Source organism: Neolamprologus multifasciatus, chromosome 22, assembly GCF_963576455.1.
Source record: "Neolamprologus multifasciatus chromosome 22, fNeoMul1.2, whole genome shotgun sequence".
NCBI classification, from domain to species: Eukaryota; Metazoa; Chordata; class Actinopteri; order Cichliformes; family Cichlidae; genus Neolamprologus; species Neolamprologus multifasciatus.
Window position 1 is genome coordinate 17,165,724 of NC_140459.1, and position 22,840 is coordinate 17,188,563.

At 43.3% G+C, this 22,840-nt stretch overlaps 1 protein-coding gene across 2 annotated transcripts in view; it reads left to right on the top strand.

Annotated features, from left to right (window-relative positions):
- Positions 1–22,840, top strand: part of znf704 (zinc finger protein 704) — a 74,589-nt gene that overhangs the window by 36,480 nt on the left and 15,269 nt on the right. For both annotated transcript variants that reach the window (XM_085149809.1, XM_085149808.1), the window contains exons 3-8: positions 14,386–14,489; positions 15,532–15,809; positions 19,593–19,693; positions 19,914–20,208; positions 21,280–21,417; positions 21,494–21,585. In XM_085149809.1, the coding sequence (XP_085005935.1) occupies positions 14,386–14,489; positions 15,532–15,809; positions 19,593–19,693; positions 19,914–20,208; positions 21,280–21,417; positions 21,494–21,585 (1,008 nt within the window). The remainder of the gene's footprint in view (positions 1–14,385; positions 14,490–15,531; positions 15,810–19,592; positions 19,694–19,913; positions 20,209–21,279; positions 21,418–21,493; positions 21,586–22,840) is intronic.

The window sequence follows — 22,840 nt, forward strand, 5'->3', positions numbered from 1 at the left end:
GGCATGTGGACTTGGTCAAGACAACCTGCTGAATTTCAAACCAGGGGTCCCCAATCCCAGTCCACGAGGGCCGGTGTCCCTGCAGGTTTTAGATCTCACCCTGGGTCAACACACCTGAATCACATGATTAGTTCATTACCAGGCTTCTGGAGAACTTCAAGACAATTGAGACAGTAATTTATCCATTTAAATCAGCTGTGATGGATCAAGGACACATCTAAAACCTGTAGGGAGACCGGCCCTCGTGGACTGGGATTGGGGACCCCTGGTCAAAACAATCGATGGATCCCCCACTGGTGTGCGACATTCATTAACACGCTGACCAAAACAATAAATTAGAGTAGACAGGACAAAAATGATCTAATCCTCTGTTAGAATGCAGAAACACCCGTTCTTAGAGAGCCATCAGTAATCATGAGTAATCATGCCGTTTGTTGCATACGCTCACTGGCTACTTTGTTAGTTACCCCTGTTGAACTGCTCATTAAGACAAATATTTAATCACCAAATCACATGGCAGCAATTAAGTGCGGTTAAGTATGTAGACACGATTAAGGCAACGTACTAAAGTTCAAATTGATGATAGTGATTAAGTGGCTTTGAACGTGAAATGATCGTTAGTGCCAGACAGGCTGCTCTGTGTATTTCAGGAACTGCTGATCCACTGGGATTTTCCCATATCTCTAACTCTATATCCAGTGAACGCCAGTTGTCTGGACGAAAATGCATTGTTGATGTCACAAAAGAATGACCAGACTGCTTTGAGCTGAGAGGAAGTCAAAAAACCATCAGTGACTGCCAAGGTATGCAGAAGTGCATCTCTGGATGCATAAAGACTAAAGCAGATGATCTACGGCAGAAGAAGACTACTCTGGGTGACTCTCCTGTTAGCAAGCATAGGCTTATATTTATCTGTTGCTACATTTTTACCACCACTGGTGGTCATTTACCACCACCACCAGTTCAGACTGGTGGTGGTGGTGTAAGCGTGTGGGGGGATATTTTTTGGCACACTTTGCCTTAGTACCAAATCAACAGTGTTTAAATCCCACAGCCTACCTGAGTATTTTTGCTGACTGTGTCCATCCCTTCATGACCACAGTGTACCCATCTGCTTCCAGCATGATAACACACCATGTCACAAAGCTCGAATCATTTCAAGCTGGTTTCTCGAAAACGACAATGAGTTCACTGTACTCAAATGGCCTCCACAATCACCAGATTTTAGTCCAGTAGAGTATGTTTGGGTTGTGGTGGAACACAAGATTCCCATCATGGATGTAAAGCTGACAAGTCTGTGCAACTGTGTGATGCTCTCGTGTCAATATGAAGCAAAGTATCCGATGACTGCTCCTAGCACCTTGTTGAATTTGTGCAACAAAGAGTTAAAGGTGTTCCAACTTGGTACTAGTGAAGTGTGCATAATAAAGAAGCTGGTGAGTGTATATTATTCACTTTCATAGAACATCTTAACATAAGTGGCTGGGATATAAAAAGCTTCTCAGTTAGGTTTTGGAAAAAAAATACCATGCTTTGGTAAAAATTCAACTATTACCACTTCTTTTCTGTTTTCATGGTTGCCATGGTGAGACATCCTTGCTTATTCTGGACAAAATGCACGCTGCAGGCACAATTAGACTTGCTATTTCGATATATTACTGAGAAAGTCTCACTGACTGTCATAAAAAAGTGAGCTCTCATGTCCATAAACGTGAACACACGGATCACTTTTTTGTGACTGTTTCATGTTATACTGTGATGCCGAGTTAATGCAGCAGGTTAGAAACTCTTATTTATTATTAGCCATTAAGTGTCTTTTTACTTCCAGTCAAGCAAAACAGCTGCTACCATAATATTAGATAATAAAAACCTTTTGTTAGTGATGAAGGTGTGCATGCGCTGTATTGTGTATCTGTGTGTATAGGCTTCACCCAGAGACTGGTACATATCCTATATGCTAGGATCTAAATAGAATCGCCAATGCAAAATGTAAATCTAGGGCGCACTCCTGAAGTGTGTGTGCGTGCCAGTCAAAAGGCATATTAAAAGTCAAAAGGGCAGCAGGGAGAGCGGATGATCATTTGCCCTCATTTCAGTTGCTCACGGATTAACCGTCTCTGTGGATATGAAATATGAACGAATCAGAGCTTATATACATCAAACTGACACATATATACACACATACACACTCATATACCATATACCACACATATACAGGGATAAGAAAGGTGCATTTCTTGACCCTGCAGCACTTTCATTCTATAAACACAGGCACACACTACCTAAAAAGAGAAGAAAAAAAACATTCTTTCGTGCACTTAACCACCCCTGACTCGCCTTTGTCACTACATATTTACATTCGAGTTCAAAGCTAATCCTGTCTCACAAAAACAGTCTGCTGGTGGGTCATAAACAAAGCTGTTCTGGATGGCTGCTGTTCCTGGAGTTCCTCATTTTAATAGAAAAGCGAGAGGAGAAGGAAAGTGATAAGGAATGCTGACAAATTTTCTGGAGCTTGGCTAATTTTTCAAGCAGGCACTCAACACAAGCTGCTGCTTATCACTAGTTTGCGCCGATACTGCGTGTCTCCACTTTTTTCCAAGACCTAAAGCAACATTTAAACTTTTTATTATCGTTTCGAATGGTGATGTCTCTGATTTTCCCGACTTGTTGGCTGTTGCAGGCAGCAGTTATAATGTTTTTCTTATTTAAGCTCGGTTGTAAGAGTCTGGTGATTTCCGAGAAAAGGCGACTTGCCTCTTTAACGGTAATACATAAAAATCATGAAAGACAGCTGCTGCTTAACATTTGCGGCCGTCATGCCAGAAATTGATCTGACACTGAGGAGGGGGGTTTTTTGGGGAGGGGGGGGGATTATGAGTCAACAATGACGAGTAGCATATGAATGTCTTTCAGATATTCTAATAAGCAGGTTTTCAGCTTCACTGACTCTGTGAGTGGCTGTGAGTGATCTGCAGCTCAAAGACTGTTTGGTCCAGATGATGTTAAAATCATTATAATTTCAGCTGTCAGAATGAAAATTGAGGCCTGAGGGCTTCTTAAGCCACATTTATCTGCTCGTTTGTCAAGCAAACTCATATATCTAAGTGCAAATAATTGTTTTAACCCCGTCCATACACACGCGCACGCACACACACACACACACACGTGCCTGTTTACATCTGTGATCTAATTTCTTCTCGTCTTTGTGTGCACACTCTCTGTCCCAGTGGTGTAGTGTGTAGTAAGAGGCCGTGTTTTCTGTGATACTAAAGATCAGCTGTACTCCAACAAAGAATGAGATCGAGCCACAGAAGAGCTGGCATTGTGTACCTGTAACGAAGTGCACTCTGAGGGGATACTGCGGGAGAAAGGTGAAAACATGCCACATCTGCTCTCGGTACATTAGAGGCAGAGAAGGACAAAGGCGTGCAACTTCCTCTGTTGATCTGCAAATAGTTTACACTGTACAGTTGTGACTGGCTGGGTACACATGGAAGCAACACACACAGACACACACACACACACACACAGGGCTTTGGCTACTTGCCCAGCTAATGCCACGCCCTGTTTTTCACTTAGGGGAGAGCTGTAGCTATGAGAAAAGTGTCTCTGTGTGCTGCTTTTGTTGTTTAAAACCTAGCAAACGGTGCGTGTCCATCTCCATCTGCACAGATTGTCATGTGTAAGCGTGCCCGCCTTGCTTTGTGTGTTTGACTTTGCGTGTTTGGAGGACAGAGAGAGAGAGAGAGGCCGACAACTAAAACATGCTAATGTGTAATCAACTAATTAGCTGCCAATGATTAGACGCTTTGTGGCTCTCAGCAATATTATTGTTGAGTCTTAATGGTTTCATCATCTTCACTAATCTATACGTGACCAGCCCTCTACATCCAGTGAGCCAGTCTCTGCACTGTTTACTTTAGATGTGTGCAGGATTTTCTGGGCTTAAGGAGATGATGGTGTTGGCATGGTCGGGCAGATTTTTCAGGCTCTCATTCAACATATTTGATTTTTCACAAACCAGAAACACTTTGCTCTGCCTCTCGGGGTTTGATTGATATTAATCATGTAAAGCACTTTCTCGAACACGGTCCCGTCTCCTTGTTTGATCTTTGAAGCTTTGAAAGTCAGCAGTCACTCATAATTATGTCTTGGCCTCACTTCATTAGGGGCAGTGAATTCGAGAGGCTTCACAGCACGAGAATTTTATCAGGGTCTGATTTTTTAATTTTTTGACTTTCCAAATCAGAAGAAGAAGAAGTCGTCTCGTTCCGTCTTTGTGTGTTTTACCCCTTAATGTGAACTCCCCGTTTTATGATTAAAAAGGAACGACTGTCGGCTCTCATTACACAGATATATGAGAGGTAAGGTGTTGCTGCAGTGTTGGGGTTGCACTTTTGAGGCTGCTGCACTTTCAATTAGTGTGTAGTTTGTCAAATTCGATTCAGGCCAGTGCCATTCAAAAAAACAAAAAAACAAAAAAAAAAACAGCTGTGAAGTTTCAACTCGATCTTAAGCTTCATATAAAAATAGGAGACGGATTAGAATTCTGTATTTACTACAGTTATTTCGTTTATCAACCAGAGAACCGCGATGTTGTGTCAGAAATGCCACGTCCATGCGAGATTACAACAATCATGACCAAGCGTGGCATTGTTATTCGTTTGCGTGTAGTCTGATGGGTTCAGTCAAGGTCTCTCATCTCCAAATCTAGAAAGAAGGCAGCTTGTAATTTAACACCATCTGCTTTTTCCATTTTTCCATTGTGATGTTTCCACACTAAATGTGGGCATCTTGAGATTTCTAAGAAGAGGGCCCAGAGGATCTGGACTGAAGTTCACCATGAAACTCACGTTACAGTGAATCAGATGGAGGTTTGGCACTTCAGCTCTGAGGGCTGAAGCAGAGTCTGCGTGAAAGGAAGGATGCCCACGGCTCCTATTTCAAGAAGCTGGCTGCGAGGCCGGTGCATATGTTGTTATGGCTAGAAAGATGACTAGGTCCTTTGATTATATGGCTTGTTTATGTGTGTGTTTGTGTCGCTCCCAAAACAGATGTGCAGCTCAGAAACATTATTGTAAATGAAATAAACAAATGTGGCAATGCTTAATTGGGATTAATCAGTTGGTGTACTGTGAAATATCAGCAAACTGTGCAACAGCTCATAATTCTTGACTGGTTGGTGGCTGAGTTGAGGTCGTCACATGCCTCAGTTTATCCGACAGGCAGACCAAAACTCAGACATGCTCAGATTACAGTGATATATAAACAGATGCCGTCCGCTTCCGTGATTAAATTGGATCTTTTTCTTTGATAGTAGCGTTTAAATGATTAAAAGATTGTCAAAATCCATCCACCACCTGTGGCTCCTCTGGGGGGATGTCGAGGGGTTACCAGGGCACCTGAGAGACATAATCTCTGAGACATCCCTGAAATGCCTCATTCTAAACTACACAAACCACCTCGACTGGTTCCTTTCGATTCGGAAGAGTCGCCAAAATACCATTTAGAAAAAGCTAATTTCTGCCAGTTGTATCTGCGATCTTATTCTTTGAGCCACTGCCTAATCCTCCAGGGTGTAGGTGAGGGCAGAAATGTAGACTGACCGGTTTAACAACTTTATCTTGATGCACAGCGTCCGCATCGCTTCAGACCATCTGTTGATCTCAAAGTGGCTTTAGAGACCATCCATCCATCCATCCATCTTCATCCGCTTTATCCGGGGCCGGGTCGCGGGGGCAGCAGCCTAAGCAAAGAGGCCCAGACCTCCCTCTCCCCAGCCACCTCCTCCAGCTCATCCGGGGGAACACCAAGGCGTTCCCAGGCCAGCCGAGAGATATAATCTCTCCAGCGTGTCCTGGGTCTGCCCCGGGGCCTCCTCCCGGTGGGACATGCCTGGAACACCTCACCCAGGAGGCGCCCAGGGGGCATCCTTACCAGATGCCCAAACCACCTCAACTGGCTCCTTTCGATGTGGAGCAGCAGCGGCTCTACTCTGAGCCCCTCCCGGATGGCCGAACTTCTCACCCTATCTCTAAGGGAGATGCCAGCCACCCTTCGGAGGAAGCTCATTTCCGCCGCTTGTATCCGCGATCTCGTCCTTTCGGTCACTACCCACAGCTCGTGGCCATAGGTGAGGGTAGGGACGTAGATCGACCGGTAAATTGAGAGCTTCGCTTTTACACTCAGCTCCCTCTTCACCACGACGGACCGGTGCAGCGTCTGCATTACTGCAGCTGCAGCCCCAATCCGTCTGTCGATCTCCGGCTCCCTTCTCCCATCACTCGCGAACAGGACCCCGAGATACTTGAACTCCTCCACTTGGGGCAGGACCTCATCCCCGACCCGGAGTGGGCACTCCACCCTTTTCCGGCTGAGAACCATGGCCTCAGATTTGGAGGTGCTGATCCTCATTCCCGCTGCTTCACACTCGGCTGCGAACCGCTCCAGTGCGAGCTGGAGGCCCTCACCCGATGAAGCCAACAGAACCACATCATCCGCAAAGATCAGAGATGAGATCCTGAGGCCACCAAAGCGAAAGCCCTCCGCCACTTGGCTGCGCCTAGAAATCCTGTCCATAAAAATTATGACAGGATTATCTATGGCTTTAGAGACATTGATCAGAATTTTTTCTTTTTCTTTTTTTAAAGAAGAAGAAGCTATGAAGCCACACGTCATTAGGCAAGCTACAGCTGCCACTGATGGATATTTTCACTGTGAAAAAATGTGATTATTTTCTTAATCAGTCATCAGTCGTTTAATCTATTAAGTCGGAAAATGTAAAACGAAATAATTAAAATTCATATTTGAACTAATCACATTAATCTCTAAATTGCAAGTGGATAAGTTCCAAATGCTTGTGATTGTGTGATGGAATAAAGTATGAAATCAATAAAGAAGCAGAATCAGCTTTAATAACGTTTACCTCAGATGTATTTGCAGTAGTAAACGGGCAGCATCTAGCAATTTCATTATGACCATGTATCAAAAACATTCAAATTACAGATTAAAGATAAATACTTGCTTTACTTTACACACTTTCAACTTCAGCCAATTTAATATATCGTTTCACAGGTTCTGCTGCATTTGCAGTGTTTACTTTAGATGTGCCGTGTGCCACGTGCCTGGTTTACAGTTGCAAGTCACCTGTTTTACTGACTGAAGACAAAATTCTCCAGTCGAATTGTGAAGCGTAAATAAAGTGCAACACTTTCTGCTCACAACACGAAGTTGGCTGGCCGTTGCTGGTCTACATGGATACTGACCTGAATAGACGGTGAGAGCAACTCTAATGTTTTTAAAGGTAAAGAAGTGGATTATTATACACGTCACGATGTCAAGCTGATGGTGAATTCACTGTATGCTGAAGTCACAACTAAAGACATAAAATCTTGGAAACAACATATCAACTCTTGTTGTCCGCGGGCTTCAGACGAGAGTTGCTGGGTGTCGCAAAGTATGCGCAAAACGGTTAAAGGCGAGCATTTCACGAGCATTTTCATGAGCTACTGCAAACAGGTGGCTGTGCACTGAAATGACTGTGAAACTTGAAAGCAGCATTTAGGTCAAGGCTTGCAATTAAAGCTAAGTCATGCCAGCATCCAAAAATGCATAAACCTAACTGCCAGTATACCTCATGCTCCAAGTCTATAAATAAGCAAACGGACAACACTAAAGGGAGATTATTTATTTTGGGCACACTCTCTATGTGCTGTTGAATTCCTTTTGCAGCCATAAAAACTGATGCTGCTTACGAGCCACGTTTGACTTTGCAAAGAGGTAAACACTGTCTTGCAGCTGTTGGCAGGATGTGTACTAGCCCCACAGACACAATTATGCCCACCTTGTGAATAGGCCGGGCCCAAGTGCGCTTCAGGAAATTGAATAGGCGATGCTCTGCTTTAGTCTGACCCCGCTGCGTCTCAGCTTTTATGGAAATACAGTGTTTTTTGTTTTGTTTTGTTCATGCGTGTTTACCAACAAAGAACCGCTATCAGAAACATCTCTGAGCGATGCACACAAGCATGTCAGAGAAATTCCTGAGCATCTCCCTTCATACACACCTGCCAATCAAAAGCTGTGCCCTTCATGCATGTTAGCTCCATGTCATTCTCAGATGCCTTTTGGCAGTTTGTGTGTGTTGGAGAGCGGGGAGAAAATCAGATAAGCAGATAGCAGAGGAGGAGCTCTCTGATTTATAAGAGCGTATTGAGGAGGAAATAGACTTCATAGTCCAGTGCTTGTTATAAAGGAGCAGACCACCGCACGCCACGTGGCATCAAAGAAGAGGAGCCAAAGCGAACGCGTGCACAAAACACACACACTTTTAACTTCGCTCCCGCTGTGATCCACGGCAAAAGAAAGTCAGAGAAGCTCAAAGCGCAGGAGTGAAAAGTGAGAGAGAGAGTCCAGCAGGGGCGAAGGGAAGGCGAGGAGACAGAAGAGTGTAGGAGTCGGGGGGGCGGCGAGTGTGCTTGGCAGCGCTGGCCTGTGTTTCAGGGGAATTCCTGTAACCCACCACACCTTTCAGCTGCCTTCATTAAAAATGACTGATAGTTTTGGGGTGATATATAAAGTAAAGCTACCAGGCATTTGTGCATGTTTGTGTACATGGGTGTGTGTGTGTGTGTGTGTGTGTGTGTGTGTGTGTGTGTGTGTGTGTGTGTGTGTGTGTGTGTGTGTGTGTGTGCACAGACTGACCTTGGCCCAGTTAGTTTGAAGGCATTTGGGAGGAAAAGAAAAAGGGAGTGCAGAGAAAGAGAAAACAAAGATTAGAGATTTTAAAGAGTCTGTGTCTCTGACGGGATCTTGTTATTCATTCTGACCAGAGGTTTTTTTCTCATTAACTGTAAAAAGGAGGATTGTTGAATTGAGTGTGCGTGGTCAAATTCTGGGATAACGAGTGATAAGGAGCGTTTGAGCTTTTATTTGGTATATTTGGCGTATGAACTCCCTGTAACTATCCAGTGGAATAAAGGGAAAGACTCACATGGCTGCGTTTACCTTAAATACTGAGACAAAACAGCAAACTTAACCCGTTCGTAAGACGTTTATATTTTTTCCACCTTCCACGTATTTTCTTTCATTTAAAATTTAAAAAATGATGAAAAACAAAGACAAGGCCTCCATTTCTTTGTCTTCCATCTACCTGCCAACCCACGGTGGCCACGGTAACATGAGCCTCCTGTTATTGTCTCCCCCCCTTTCTCCTCCTGCCCGGTGTTTTGTTTGAAACCAAACCCTCCACGTCCCCCCTCGATGGTGGCGACCTGACTTTACACATTAAAAAAAGAAGAAGAACGTGACCCCGCTTCCTGTCTCATTTGTTCTCATGGAGGCCCTTTGTTTTGTTGTATTCACTGCCTTCAAAAGAGTAGGCACATCTGGCTGTGGAAGTACAAGTTTCACCACTTGTTGCACACACACACACATATTGGCAAACCGCCACATCTTCATCCAAGCTCATCACAGTCCCCTGAAGAGGGAGCTGTTGTTTTATTTGTGCCTCCATTCCCACAGAGGGTTAACACCGTCTTATCCCTACTTCTAATTTTAACTTCTTTAGTTTCTAATCTGTCATTTCCAACATATGTTCATGATTTTCCCTGCAGTCGGGCAGTGATCTGCAGGTCTTTGTGAGACGGCGAATAGCCCCAATCAACTTCTTTTCTGTTTTTGCTTTATGTTCTCTTCAGCCCATTAACCAGTCTAAGCTCGTCTAATAATATAAGATGAATAATTAAAAGAAAAAAGATAGGATAAAACCTTGCCTTAGGTGTGTGTGGGAGTGGGCACATATGGGAAAATTCTGCCCTCAAGCCTTTCTATCAGAGTCGCTCTCGCTGACTTGTTCGGTGTTGAAAGAATATGAATTTTTTCTTAACCTAACCAAGCTGTTAGGTGTGTAAACTGCATCAAAACACAACAAAAACTAAAGCGAGTCTTCAGATTGTGGACTGTGTGTATTTTGAGACCTGCCTGACCCTCCTGTTGGTTTGACGTCGCACCTTATTGGTTCAAGAAGCTTGCAGACTTTACTTTTTCTCATAAAGCTCCAGTGAGAGCGCAGAAAGATGCATATTTCACTTGCTTTATTGGATTGTCCTTACAGATTTTCCAATATGTGATTGCACACAGTCTGTTTGACATTTTAAATTTTTTAAAACATTGTTATTATTTTTTTGTGGATGGTGGAACAAAAAAAAAACAAAAAACAATCCTAAAAACATACAGACCAAAATAATTAGATTTTTTAATTTAGAAAATGACAGCAGCTTATTTATTTATGTTTATAAAAAAATTATACACAGCCACAGTTGTGTTATCTTTTGTGCTGTCTTTCTATTTTTAATGAAAACTTTATTTTCTACCGCATGCATTTAAATTTAGAGCTGAGGGCAGGAAGGGGTAAAAAAAAAAAAAAGAAGCAGCGTGCAGGTTTATAATTACTCTGCTGCCTTTAAAATAAAGTGTGATACTGTAAGTGTCTTTATAATCTCAAGGGTCTGTTGTCAGTGGACAGTGATGTACACTCTTATTTAGTTTCTAAAATAAATACCAGCCAAAATCACTTAAATCACTTTTCCTCCTCATCCTGATGCTCTGGTTGAACTTCAGCAGATCTCCTTGGCATCAATATGTTGAGTTGCTGCCATGTGATTGGCTGATCGGGTTTGTGTGTTGAACAGGTGTACTTAGTGAAGTGCCAGGTGAGTGTATGTAAATGTGAAATCATCTCGTGGGAGGGTTGTCCATGAACAGTGACATATTTGCATTTTTAGAGTAAAAGAGCTTGGGGGCAGCTGTAAAGTGGAGAGAGGTAATTCGATTTGGTAACGCTGCTTGAACAGAAGTATCGGTTAAAGCGTCCGCGGCCTTTGTTTAGGTCATTTAAAAAAACAAAAAAAACCTTATCAGTCTCTAAAGGTTTAGCAGCATTAACAGCATCTATAGTGTAAACTCATTTTCCATTTATGAATAGCCAGCAGCAAGATAAAATTACATAGATCCATTTCATGTAATCTGCATTAGTAAACAAGCCCTTTACCTCCTCTCTAGTTTTCTGTTGATGAAGCTATACATCCAAGATAATGTTCCCTTTAGGAAGCTCCAGGGATTGGATATGGGAAGATGTTTTATTACAAATAAAGTGAAGTAAGAATATTAAAGCGCACAGAGACGCACACAAACATGCCAGGGTATGAAGTTCATTTCTCAGAATTCACTTACTGATCCATTAACCATCCCACCCTGTCTCCTGTGTCACATGTATCATGTGTTTTAACGGGCCTCTCTCTAACACACACACACATGCGTGCATGCATGCTCTCCCCGTGTGTTTAATTACAGCCATAATAAGCACTTGGATGGAAACTAAGTTTGATAAGGCCACTAATGACAAATGCGATTTGGGAAATTCCCTTTTCCCGCTCTCTCAGCTTCGTCCTCGTCATCTCATACATCACATCTTAATTATGAGTCTTCCTAATGTGTTTTCCTGGGATTTACTCTTTCATATTTCAAGATTGACAAAGCGCCCAGCAATTACTGTCTGTCGTTGTTACCGTGGATATAATATCTACAGTCACATGATGGCCTCCCAAGGTGACCAGGAAGTGGTTTTTTTTAATGGCGACGTTGGGTGGCTGGTTGGGGGAGATGGGGGGGGGGGTTAGGGGTAAAAGTGGCATTTGTGCATGCAGCTCCTTTTCTTGATTTATGTGGAGGCTGTAATGACATCATATTCAACAGCCGAAAGGGTAATAAATTAGATATCAGCTAATGGAGGCTGAGGCTCTTCCTTTGTTAGCGCGCTCCTGTTCTCTGCTCACATCGCTCTTTTCTTTTCCCCTGTGAAGTAAATACGCTTTTAATTACTTTCACATAAATTTTAAAGTGTCGTTTATTCACAGCGAAACTACTGACAAGAAGATGCTGGCATTAAAGAGCCTCTCTACAACGTGAACCTGTCGTTGCATTTATATTTAACTTCTTTTCTTCTTTGTCCAATGAAAAGTCACGAAATGTCTTTTAAATAAAGCTTCACGTGTTTTATGTTTGTGAAAACTGCTACTCAGATCTGATTAGTAAAGGTTTTTTATCAAAATTGTGTACATTCGACCCAGTGCTGGATCCATTTTAGGGAAATGACTTGATTGCAAAAGTCCCTTGAAAGTCTCTTTTCTTAGAAAAAGCTCTGGAAATCCCCTTTAGCTCTGTTAGCTTTTTGAACTTGTAGCTGCTAACAGGCTCTCGCTCGGCGGCCAAAAATAAAAACTTCATCTGCAGTCATAGCACATCCATGATTTTCTGGCAGCATTATAATAATAATCGTCATTTACGAAAGGTCTGATGCACATATAATGCACATATTTTGGTCAGAAAAGGTAACACACACTCCCTTAGAGATTTGCCTGGCAAGCACTGGTCACTATGGAAAGCATTCCCTGACCGGAGGCAGGAGGTTGCTGACAGTCACTGTGAAGTAGATTGCTAAAGTCCTAGTCACGCCGTCCTAGAGACCACCTGTCGCTGGTGAAGTTGCTGCCAGCATGAAATTGGTCATAAGAAGGAATATCACGCTGGAACGAAATCCTCCCCACAATCGCTTCAGTCAGGAGTAGATGGTGTGCAAGAAAGACTGCAAATGCTTGCAAACTACTCACTGAGCTTCAGTGAACTTTGAAAAGGTGTGACGCAAACCAGAAACTGCGAACGCTCACCTTCAAAGTAAAAGCTGCAACTTTTGCTGAGGCATAGCTTTAGAAATTTTAAGGTGAACGTTCTCCGTTTCCAGTTCGTTTCACTTTTTTACTAAAGCTCAGAGAGTAAATGACGAGTCTTTGCCGATCACTTGGTGTCTTCAATGCAAACCCTTGGCGACCGTGTCAATCTGCTAGGGACCAAAGAGATCACAAGGAACTTTTTGGCGCTGCACCCTCACTGTGACCACTTTCACCTGGTAACAGGGAGCAGCCTCCAGCAAACACTCACCAACCTGTCAGGACATACACGTTTCCCTACCCTCACTGGTCTCTAGGCCAGTGTGGCTGACACATTGCTGATCGATGACTGATCACACTTCCTCTCTTGTTGCTTCCCAGAGGCCCACTCTGAGTCAGCAAGAACGCTGTTCTGGGCAATGAAACCCGCTTTTAATTAACATTTAGTTACCGTTTCACCTGAGACCGCAGATTTACTTATTACCAACCAGCAAGCATTCCCGGTAGAGATCATCTTTATGTGTTTGAGTGTTTTCACCGCTGCATGGACGTGACCCTGTCAGTGGCTCATCAGCGTGCAGTCATTAAACAGCTGCACTCTTCTTTTAGCAAATAACCAGTCGTCTTTCTCCATGTATAAACATTTTAGGAGAGGTGTCAATTATCCAAACACTGACCTAAAATGTCTTTCTCCTATTCCTGCTGCCAAAGCAGCAAAACTGCACCTTGTTCTTCTCTGCAGGCCGGTTCCACTCTGGAAAACTTTTGGCAGATAAAGCTAGACTCACATTTTCTTTCCTCTCTGTATCTACACAGAAAACGGATGCATTTAGTAACCTTAAGTTTCAATGTCAGCTGTGTTTATTGGCTTCTTAAACTGAGTCAACTTGAAACCGAGCGTGTGCGCCTCAAAACCCTTCCAAAAATAAACACTGAGAACGACATCTAGCCTTTGACTGTGGTATTCAGCGGTGGGTGTGACAGCGGTGCTTTGTTCTGTCCATTAGACGAGGCGGTGAATGTTATTACATGTCCCCGCTCTCTCATTTTTCCATCCTGCCCTGTTGTTTTATTTTTTTATCAGTAGGATCGTGCACAAAGCAGAATACTGCAACACTGCAGAGACGATCAATATTGAATTTTTTTTATGCGACTTCCTCTTATTTCTTTATTATTATTTTTTTGCATGCATCAGTAATGATGCTGGGTGTTGTTGTTGTTGTTGTTGTTGTTGTTTTAACAACAGGGGTGAAGCATGTCATCTCTGCAGCCTGCAACATCCTGTGCAGTAAATCAGTTTCCTAGTTTCTATTTTCATTTTATTCTGTTAGCTGTTTATTTTTCTTAATGGTGTCTGGGTGATTGCATCAGTCAAACAAAAAAACCCAACTTGAATTTAATAAGCAGTTTTTGCTGCAGTCATCGCAGCAGTATGGAAACCTCAACATCTGCTTTCCCCCTAAAAACACCGGGCCGAGCAGCGAAGAAGACAAACACATGTTGAGCTCTCGAGCTTCCTGTAAATGGTAATGTGCCTGTAGTGTGTTTATTGTTATCCGTTTTAAAAAGAAAGACTTATTTGTGAGAGAGTTATAAGGTCTTTCTCTTTAACTGATTGGAAGCAGCTCAGTAAAGTTTTCTTTTGTTTCTGTTTCCACAGGCGGTCGGAGGAGGAAGTGGATATGGACAAAGTGACGGCCGCTATGGTGCTGACGAGCCTCTCTACCAGCCCGCTGGTGAGGAGCCCACCTGTGAGAGTCAGTGGTAAGCATCATTAGTACTAAATAAACAGCCGTAAATAAATATTTCCTTTTTATGCATCACTTGGCTATTTTTCTAATAACATAACAGAAGTTTTATGAAAAGCGAACTAAAACAAGTTGCTGAGCCAATAATTTGTGTGTTGAGTTTCATTCCCTCACAGCTGTTATCTTGTGAATGCATGTGGAAGCTTAAGGTTGATAAATTACTGCCACCTGCTGTGCTGTAGGATCATCTCATCAATGAGCTGTGGAAATCCAAAGAAAAGCACAATGAGTCTGGATCTCTGCCACTCGGCAAAGTGGCGGAAGTCCAAAATGCCCCATAACTGCAATCTCGTGAAACCATTTAGGCGGTCTTTGTAACCAGCCTGCTGTCCTTTCAGCCGAGCAGACGCGCAGCCAACCACCGTGCACGTGGTGTCACTGCCGTACGTCATGCACAGATGAACACACTGGGCTTTAAATGCTAACTGTACACTTTTTATCTAAATGTAGTCACGTGCACGGAACACAGAGCACTGCTGATATCTCTCAAATGAACCAATAGTCTTGTTGTTCTGATCACTCAGAGCCTGTGCTGCTGGTGAGCCACATCCTCTTTTATGTTAAATGTTCTGCCGAAGAAACAAGTGAAGAGAGAAGAGAGAGGCACCCTGCCAGGAAGCAGCTTCACTAAACCAAACTGGGTCTCTGTCTCTCTCACACACACATGTACACTCTCTGCAAAGTTTTCCCCTGCTTCACTAAGTGAAATGCCTTTTGTGGCTGATATTCAAAAGAAACTCTTCTTTGATGTTAAAAAAAAAGAAGACCTTGGAAGTGTCTCGGTGGAATCACACAACAGGAGAGTAACCTTTATTTTCTTGTGTCATAGTGAAGACTGCTCCTGGGAGGCTCTTTTTTTGTGAAGTGCAAATATAGCTGTCTGAACCTAATTGGATGTCTTGATCTCATCCTTTGTTGTGTTTGTAGCATTTATAGATATAACTAAAGATGTTTGAGCTTCTGTTAGATCTCCATCTCCTGTTCCTCTGTGTCTTCAGAGGGTCTGAGTGGATCGTGGAAAGACAACGGCTCGGCCGGACCCTTCACCCCATCGAGCAACAGCTCCTCGGGGGGCTACTGGAGCTGGTCTGCTCCGAGCGATCAGTCCAACCCTTCCACACCATCCCCACCGCTCTCTGCAGACAGCTTCAAGCCCTTCCGTGTACCCAGCCTGGGAGGGGTGGGGCCTGGCCCCGCAGGACCTGAAGACCCCATTCTGGATGAGCAGGATGGGAGCAGCCTGCTCTTTGATGAGCCCATTCCTCGCAAGCGCAAGGTGAATACCGTTAACTGGGTAAAAATCCTGTGTGGGTTCTCCGGATACTCCGGCTTCGGTCCAAAGACATGAGTTTAGTGGGGTTTGGTTAATTGGTGATTCTAGATTATCCATGTGAATGTGAGTGTGAATGGTCGTCTGTCTCTCTGTGTTAGCCCTGTGACAGACTGGCGACCTGTCCAGGGTGTACCCTGCCTCTCGCCCTGTTATCTTGATGCGCTTCCCCTGCCTGACACAGATGTCTTTTTAAGGCACATTTCTTTTAAAGAGAGGGTGGAGGAGGGTGAGGCCACTGAAGTGATCATATTAGCTATATCCTTACTTAATGACAGAGCCAAGAGTAGGACAAAAAACACATGAAACCAAGTGTTTATAGCAGCCTGAGCCGACTCCCTGTGAGGGATTACTTGTACATGCATTTGCCTCGTTATTTGAAATCTTTAAAGCGAGTATCACTGCTGTACGGGGAAAATCATATACACAGAAAACAAGGACAAGCATCAAATGCCCCTTCAAAATGATGAAAACCACTTTCCCAACACGATTTTTCGAGTCCGTTGAATTTATGCTAATATCATCTCGATGGTTCTGTAAATTTAGTAGAAAAGAGACGAAGCCAATAAAGATTTGAGCCAAACTCAGTGGTTAAACTTAATTTTTGTTAGTGTGTGTTTTTAGACTCAAAATACTGTTGAAGAACTTTAACTGCAGTTACGCTTCATGGATAATAATCAGCAGCCAAGTTACCTGATAAACATCTGCTATCAATGCAGCATCAAGAGAAATAAGAATGACTGTCATTCAGGGAGTTATCAGCACTGGATTATTTCTGATACAACCATATTAACATGGTAGCAGTTTTTCATTGTTAAACATCAGCACTGTTAGTAGTTAATCATCACGGGGTTAAGGGAAGGAGATATGATGGTATGTTTCCCAGGTGCTTTTGTCCCACTTGTGGCTTCACTTTTATTACCGTGTGGTTAAAAGCTTTTTTTTGAAGGAAACAGTCGCACTGATCCTGATAGCAGGCATATCTGGAGGTAAGAATAAAGGTCGTGAACTTGTCTTTGAGATCCCACCACATGTACATGAGCTGGTTGATTTCTCTTCTGTAATATTAACCTGTGAGGTTACCGATGTAATTTAGTTTCTGACTGATAGGCGGAGAGGGAAATTGGACAGGAAAGGACACAAAGCCTTTTTTGCGCCGATCTTGAGTTTCGTGTCACGCGTCCTCGCCACACACAGACTTTCTTTCACACTAATCATTTCACCTCGTCTCATCACTACGCGCCACTGACAGCTCATCACATCTACACCACGCTGTCACTCGTTATTTTGTCTGACGTATATTGCGTCTCTCTCTCTCTCTCTCTCTCTCTCTCTCTCTCTGCCTGCCTTCATCTCGGGGTTCTCCTCTGCTTATCGGCGCTCCTGTGTGCCAGTGTGCCGACGGTATCATCCATCTACCCCTCCTTTCATTCTTTCCTCTCCCCTGCTCTCGCCTCTGTTTTCTCCCCTCTCTCTTCCGTTCTCGCTGCTTGAGTGTGTCCTCCCCAGACATTTGTCCTTAATAATTACTTCCTCAGCCTTCGCGTGTAGCTCCTCTCAAAAACACAGTAATGATTTCAATACCCTCAACGGCAAACAGAAAAGATTCTGCCGGCCCTCTAAAAAAAAAAAGAAAAGAAAAGGGGGAAAAAAATCGATAGACTCTTTAGTGAGCTCCACGTTGGCGCAGTGTACTCGGATAATTGGGAAGATCACAAAGAAGGGCGTGGAGGGAGGAGAAAGAGAGGGAGAAACGGGAAGAGAGATGAAGTTGTGGATGAAAAATTAAAGAGTGACTAACAGGAATTACATGAAAAAGGACGAGAGCGCAGACGGAGGCATGAACAGTGTCTCCAAAAGCTCCTATAATGTTGGCTTAACAAGTCGCACTCACACAATCTATACGTGCAGATGCCAGGCTTCCTCGTGAACTTATCTACATGCTACTCGCGTGCTCTTGTTTTTCTCCTGGCAGCGCCGCACCGTTTGAGGCTCCCCATTTAATTAACTGTGAAATGTTGCTTTAAAGGGGCGCACACGCTCGCCAACACACAAAATCGGCTTTTGTTACGCAAAGACAAAACAATGCAATTGGGGAAGGGGGGCACGTGATTGTTCTGTGTGTGTGTGAGAGTGTGTTTCTGAAAGAGAGAGAAAATTAGAAATAAAACATGTTGTCAAAGTTAAATCAGCCTGCGTAACAATAGCTTGACAGACGTGGCTATAAGACCGTTTATAATAGCTCGGAGCGAGAGTGCAGGAGGGCAGGGAGGAAGTTCACGGGGCTCTTTTACTCCATGAAAACAATACACGGTCTCTGTAGGACGCCGGAGGTTTAATTACATTAGGCAGATCAGAGACACTGGAGCATCACCGCCATTGTGTCCACGGTAACACCAGAGATAGATGCTGCATTAAAGCTGTGTGTCTATTTTGTTTTCCTCCCTGGTTTTAATCTACATCATTTCAAAGTGACACTTTATAGTGTAACGCAAAGACTTTAAATATGGTATCATAAACTGATCACTCTGAAGGAGACTGCATTTTTAAAGTCCTTTAAATACTTTAAATTCCCAACGTAAACATGGCATATCCGCATTTTAATCTAGGACAGGTATGACGTTGAACAGTTAGCGAGGCAGTGCAGCAGCATGTTTAATCTGAGAAATTACATTTATCTCCATATATCGCTTTAATTTTGTAAATTATGGTTATTTTAGGCATGGTGGTTAGCACTGTTGCCGCACAACAAGAAGGTCCTGAGTTCAATTCCAACATCAGGCCGGGGTCTTTCTGTGTGGAGTTTGCATGTTCTCCCCGTGTTTGCGTGGGTTCCCTCCGGGTACTCCGGCTTCCTCCCACTGTCCAAAGACATGCAGCTTGTGGGGATAGGTTAATTGGAAAATCCAAATTGCCATTAGGAGTGAATGTGAGCGTGAACGGTTGTCTGTCCCTGTGTGTTGGCCCTGCGACAGACTGGCGACCTGTCCAGGGTGTACCCCGCCTCTCGCCCTATGACAGCTGGGATAGGCTCCAGCGCCCCCCGCGACCCTGAAAAGGAGAAGCGGAAGCGAATGGATGGATGGGATGGATGGTTATTTTACTCCAAAAACAGCCCCTACATCAGAATGTTGTAATTTCTATGTATGTGTTTGTTCGTTTAAAATAAAATGGCATGTGATGTGCAAAAGAAAGAGCAAGTTGCAATTTAAATTTTACACTTTTTAAATGGAAATAATAGTATATATATATATATATATATATATATATATATATATATATATATATATATATATATATATATATATATATATATATATACTATTATTTCCATTACTATTATATAATAACCAGTGGATCTATTTTTTTGTACCTACTTTGCTACCTGAACGAATTTTTATTTCTGTGCAGTCTTAAACCAACTGTAATGTTATCAGTGAGTTTATACTGTACATTGTCCACTTGATTAGGTACACCTGCTCGTTAATGAAACAGAGAGTTTTTCTATAACCTAAAAAAATATTTTTCTGTAACCTTTATCTGAACATGTCTGTGGTGCAGATAAACGTTTTCTGTGTTAATGGCAGATATTAAAAACACATCCTTCAGAGAAAAGAAGCTTTCATGTGTATGATTTCTTGTTATGTACCCTGCAGTTGTTGCGTGTGACTCTTTGAAGTTGGCATCAGAGCGCCAGCAAAACACTGATGTGCTGTGTGTCTCCTGCAGAACTCCATGAAGGTGATGTTCAAGTGCCTGTGGAAGAACTGTGGCAAAGTGCTGAGTACTGCCGCTGGCATTCAGAGACACATCCGCACCATCCACCTGGGGTAAGACACAGACGGCGTGCATACACACCTGAGATAAAGTCCACTCAAAGCCTCAAAAACTGCTCTGCTGCTCATATCCTGCCTCTGGTTAATGACTTACGGGTTATCAGCAGAGTAATATGTCCCAGTGATACTGGATAGATGGCTAACCTGACCTTTAGGTGGAGATTTACATTCATGATGTATTTCTGTCTGTCCTGCTCCTGCGCTCGTCTCCCAGTCGTAACTGTGACTCAGACCTCAGCGACGGTGAGGAGGACTTCTACTACACGGAGATTAAGCTGAACACGGACTCGGTGGCCGACGGGCTGAGCAGCCTGTCCCCAGCTTCGCCCTCTGTCCTGTCTCCCCCGCCTCCTCCCCCGTCTCCTCTCCCCTCGGTCAGCCAGCTGCCAGACTCCCATAAACCGACTCAACCCTCTGACACCAAGGAGCCCCACGCCGGCGGCACCACGCCGCTCAGCCGCTCTGCACCCAGCGCTCTCTACCTCATCCACACGGACCATGCCTACCAGGTGATGAAGACTGATGTGCTCTGTATACGTCCCTCAGTTTCTCACACATTACTATCGAGGTCCTTGTTACGCTGACGATGTGTCACAGTGTTCGTAAACACACTAAAGATCTCGCAGCGACTTGTGGTCCCTCCATCCCTATAGCAGCTGTGCTAACAGTTGCGGTCTATCAACACACAAGCAGCAGGTTTGAATAATTAATTAAAGGTTGAAAAATGACACAATTTATCTATTTTAGCCTCGGTTTTCAGATTATTGTTTAAAGAATAACCGCCATTAGCTTTCCATTAATATCTGTGCATCTAATATTAATGCAGAGCTGCACGCTTTAGGTCTGACATGAGTAGTTATGTTTCTGATAAAGGCCAAAAATCTGCCTTGAAAAAAACCTTCTTTGAATAAAGTATATTTATCCGACCATTAAAATCTACCTCACCTAGAAAATGACAAAATCAAGAGGTTTTTTTTTTAATCAAAAAAATGTAATAGAAAGAGAAATCTGACCAAAAAAAAGAAACCTCCTCTGGGTAAATTCAGTGTCAGAAAAGATGGAAAAGTCCCATCTCCAGCCAATCAGTAGCCTGCAGTATACACATAGCTTGTATGTAAAAGACAGGTGTAGTTTCTGGGTAAAAAAAGGGAAGTCATTCACCTGCTTTCTTTCTAATGGCCAGCAGGGGGAGACTCCCCTGGTTCCAGTTGATACTAAGTCTATGGGGAACAGATGCTCTGTTGGTTGTGACATCATTAACACTTTTCTGATTAGTTTATGGTCTTGAGCACAAAATGATAATTTTATAAATTATGGCTTTAATTGGAAGCAAAAAAAGAGATTAAAGCAAGGTATGCTTTAAGGCGCTTGATCATTAAATCGTTCAAAAAAATGTTCAGCTTGAGGCTTCGTAAGAGGATTTCACTAACCACTGTCTGACATCCCAATACAAAGAAGCTCTGCATCAATTAACAAATACTAAAAGAAATAAAAGTATTCCAATATGCTGAATTTAAATAAAAGTTAAAAATAGTGATATTTTTAACTTTAATATTTTGACCTTTGACCTCTGCCTTCAGGCCACGGCTCCAGTGTCAATCCCGTCCAGCAGCAGCAACAACTCGGCCGGCTCGGCGTCCACCAGCTTCACTCCCACCAACAGCTCCAGTTTCAGCATCTCTTGGCAGTCGCCACCCGTCACTTTCACCGGGACCACGGTGAGAGAGCCTGGCTCAGCCTTTGCTTTCACGCAGCTCGTCTTTCTCTTATTCATGATCTGCTCTCGTTCTCCAGGTGTCTCCCAGTAAAAGCCAAGGATTTGGTGACCAACGTTCCCAGACCATTGCAGTGCTTTCATCCCCTCCCAGAGCCACCACTGCCCTCAGGTACTGGACTGTCACAGAGTCTCACCGTATGACTGGTTATAGCTTCAGTTAAAGGTCGAATTAAATCTTTCTCTTTCAGCTTGTTTGCTGCAACCTGAAAAATGGAATAAGGCTCTGATTTATGTTTATCTATCTCTGCAGTCAGTGGCGTAATTAAAAAGAACCAGTTAGCTTAGCACAATGGAGGGACTGGGAGGAGACAGATGTCATGTTTTTCCTCAGCAAAAAGGAAATTTCTTCCAACATATGGACGCACCTCAAAAAATTAGAATGTGAAAAGTTGAATATGTTCCATCAGTTATTTAAGAAAGTGAAAATTTAATCTATTCTAAAGTCATTACATAGAAACCATAATGCTTCAGCATTTCTGTTTTAACTTTTATAATTGTGGCCTACAGCTAAAAAAACCCTATCTCACGTTATTAGAATATTTCATTTCGAGTTTGAGTAAACTGCTATAAACACGGTTTAAATAGTGTGTGCCTGTCAGTCTAGTGCAGTGAACACAGCCACAATCATGGAGAAGACTACATAACGGTCCTCCAGATGGCGATCATCTACGATCATCTACAGCCCACACAGGGAGATGAGCCGCAGAAGGTCACTGCTGTAAAGGCTGGCTGTTTGCAGACAGCTGTAGTGGACGATTGGAGTACTGTGGGGAGGACTTGGGACCTCCCCACAGCACCAAAACTGCCAAATATTTTGCTGACCGTGTTATTGCTGCACCTGATTGGCCATTGACCTGAACCCCACAGAGGAACTATGCGCTGTTGTGAGGAAGAAGATACACACAAGCTGAGACAGCAACTTCATCTGCAAACATGTGGAACATGTCAGATAGATTTGTGTTCATGTTAACCTCTAACATGTTGTAGTCTTCCTGGTTTTGGTTTTCAAATGTATGCTTTCATAGCGGACAAAGTTTCAAATAGTGAGGTCAGTGTAAACACGAGTAATCTCTATGAGCTGAAAACTCGTGATTGCTCTTTTTGCTCGGTTATGACATCTTAGATGATGTCCCTAAGTAGCTCCACCCTCCTGCGGCTTTGAGGGGCAACCAGTGAGAAAAAAGCTTTCTTCCAGGGAGGCTGGCCTTAAAGGGAGCTAATCAGTTTGTTGCAGTGGGCATCTGGGCAAGACGAATAAGAGCCCAGGAATAATAACGCCCAGTGTATCAAGCGTTGTGCTGTTGTTTGTTATGTCGTTAATATATAACAGCTTCAGGTGTTGTTGGTCTTCATCTCTCCTCCAG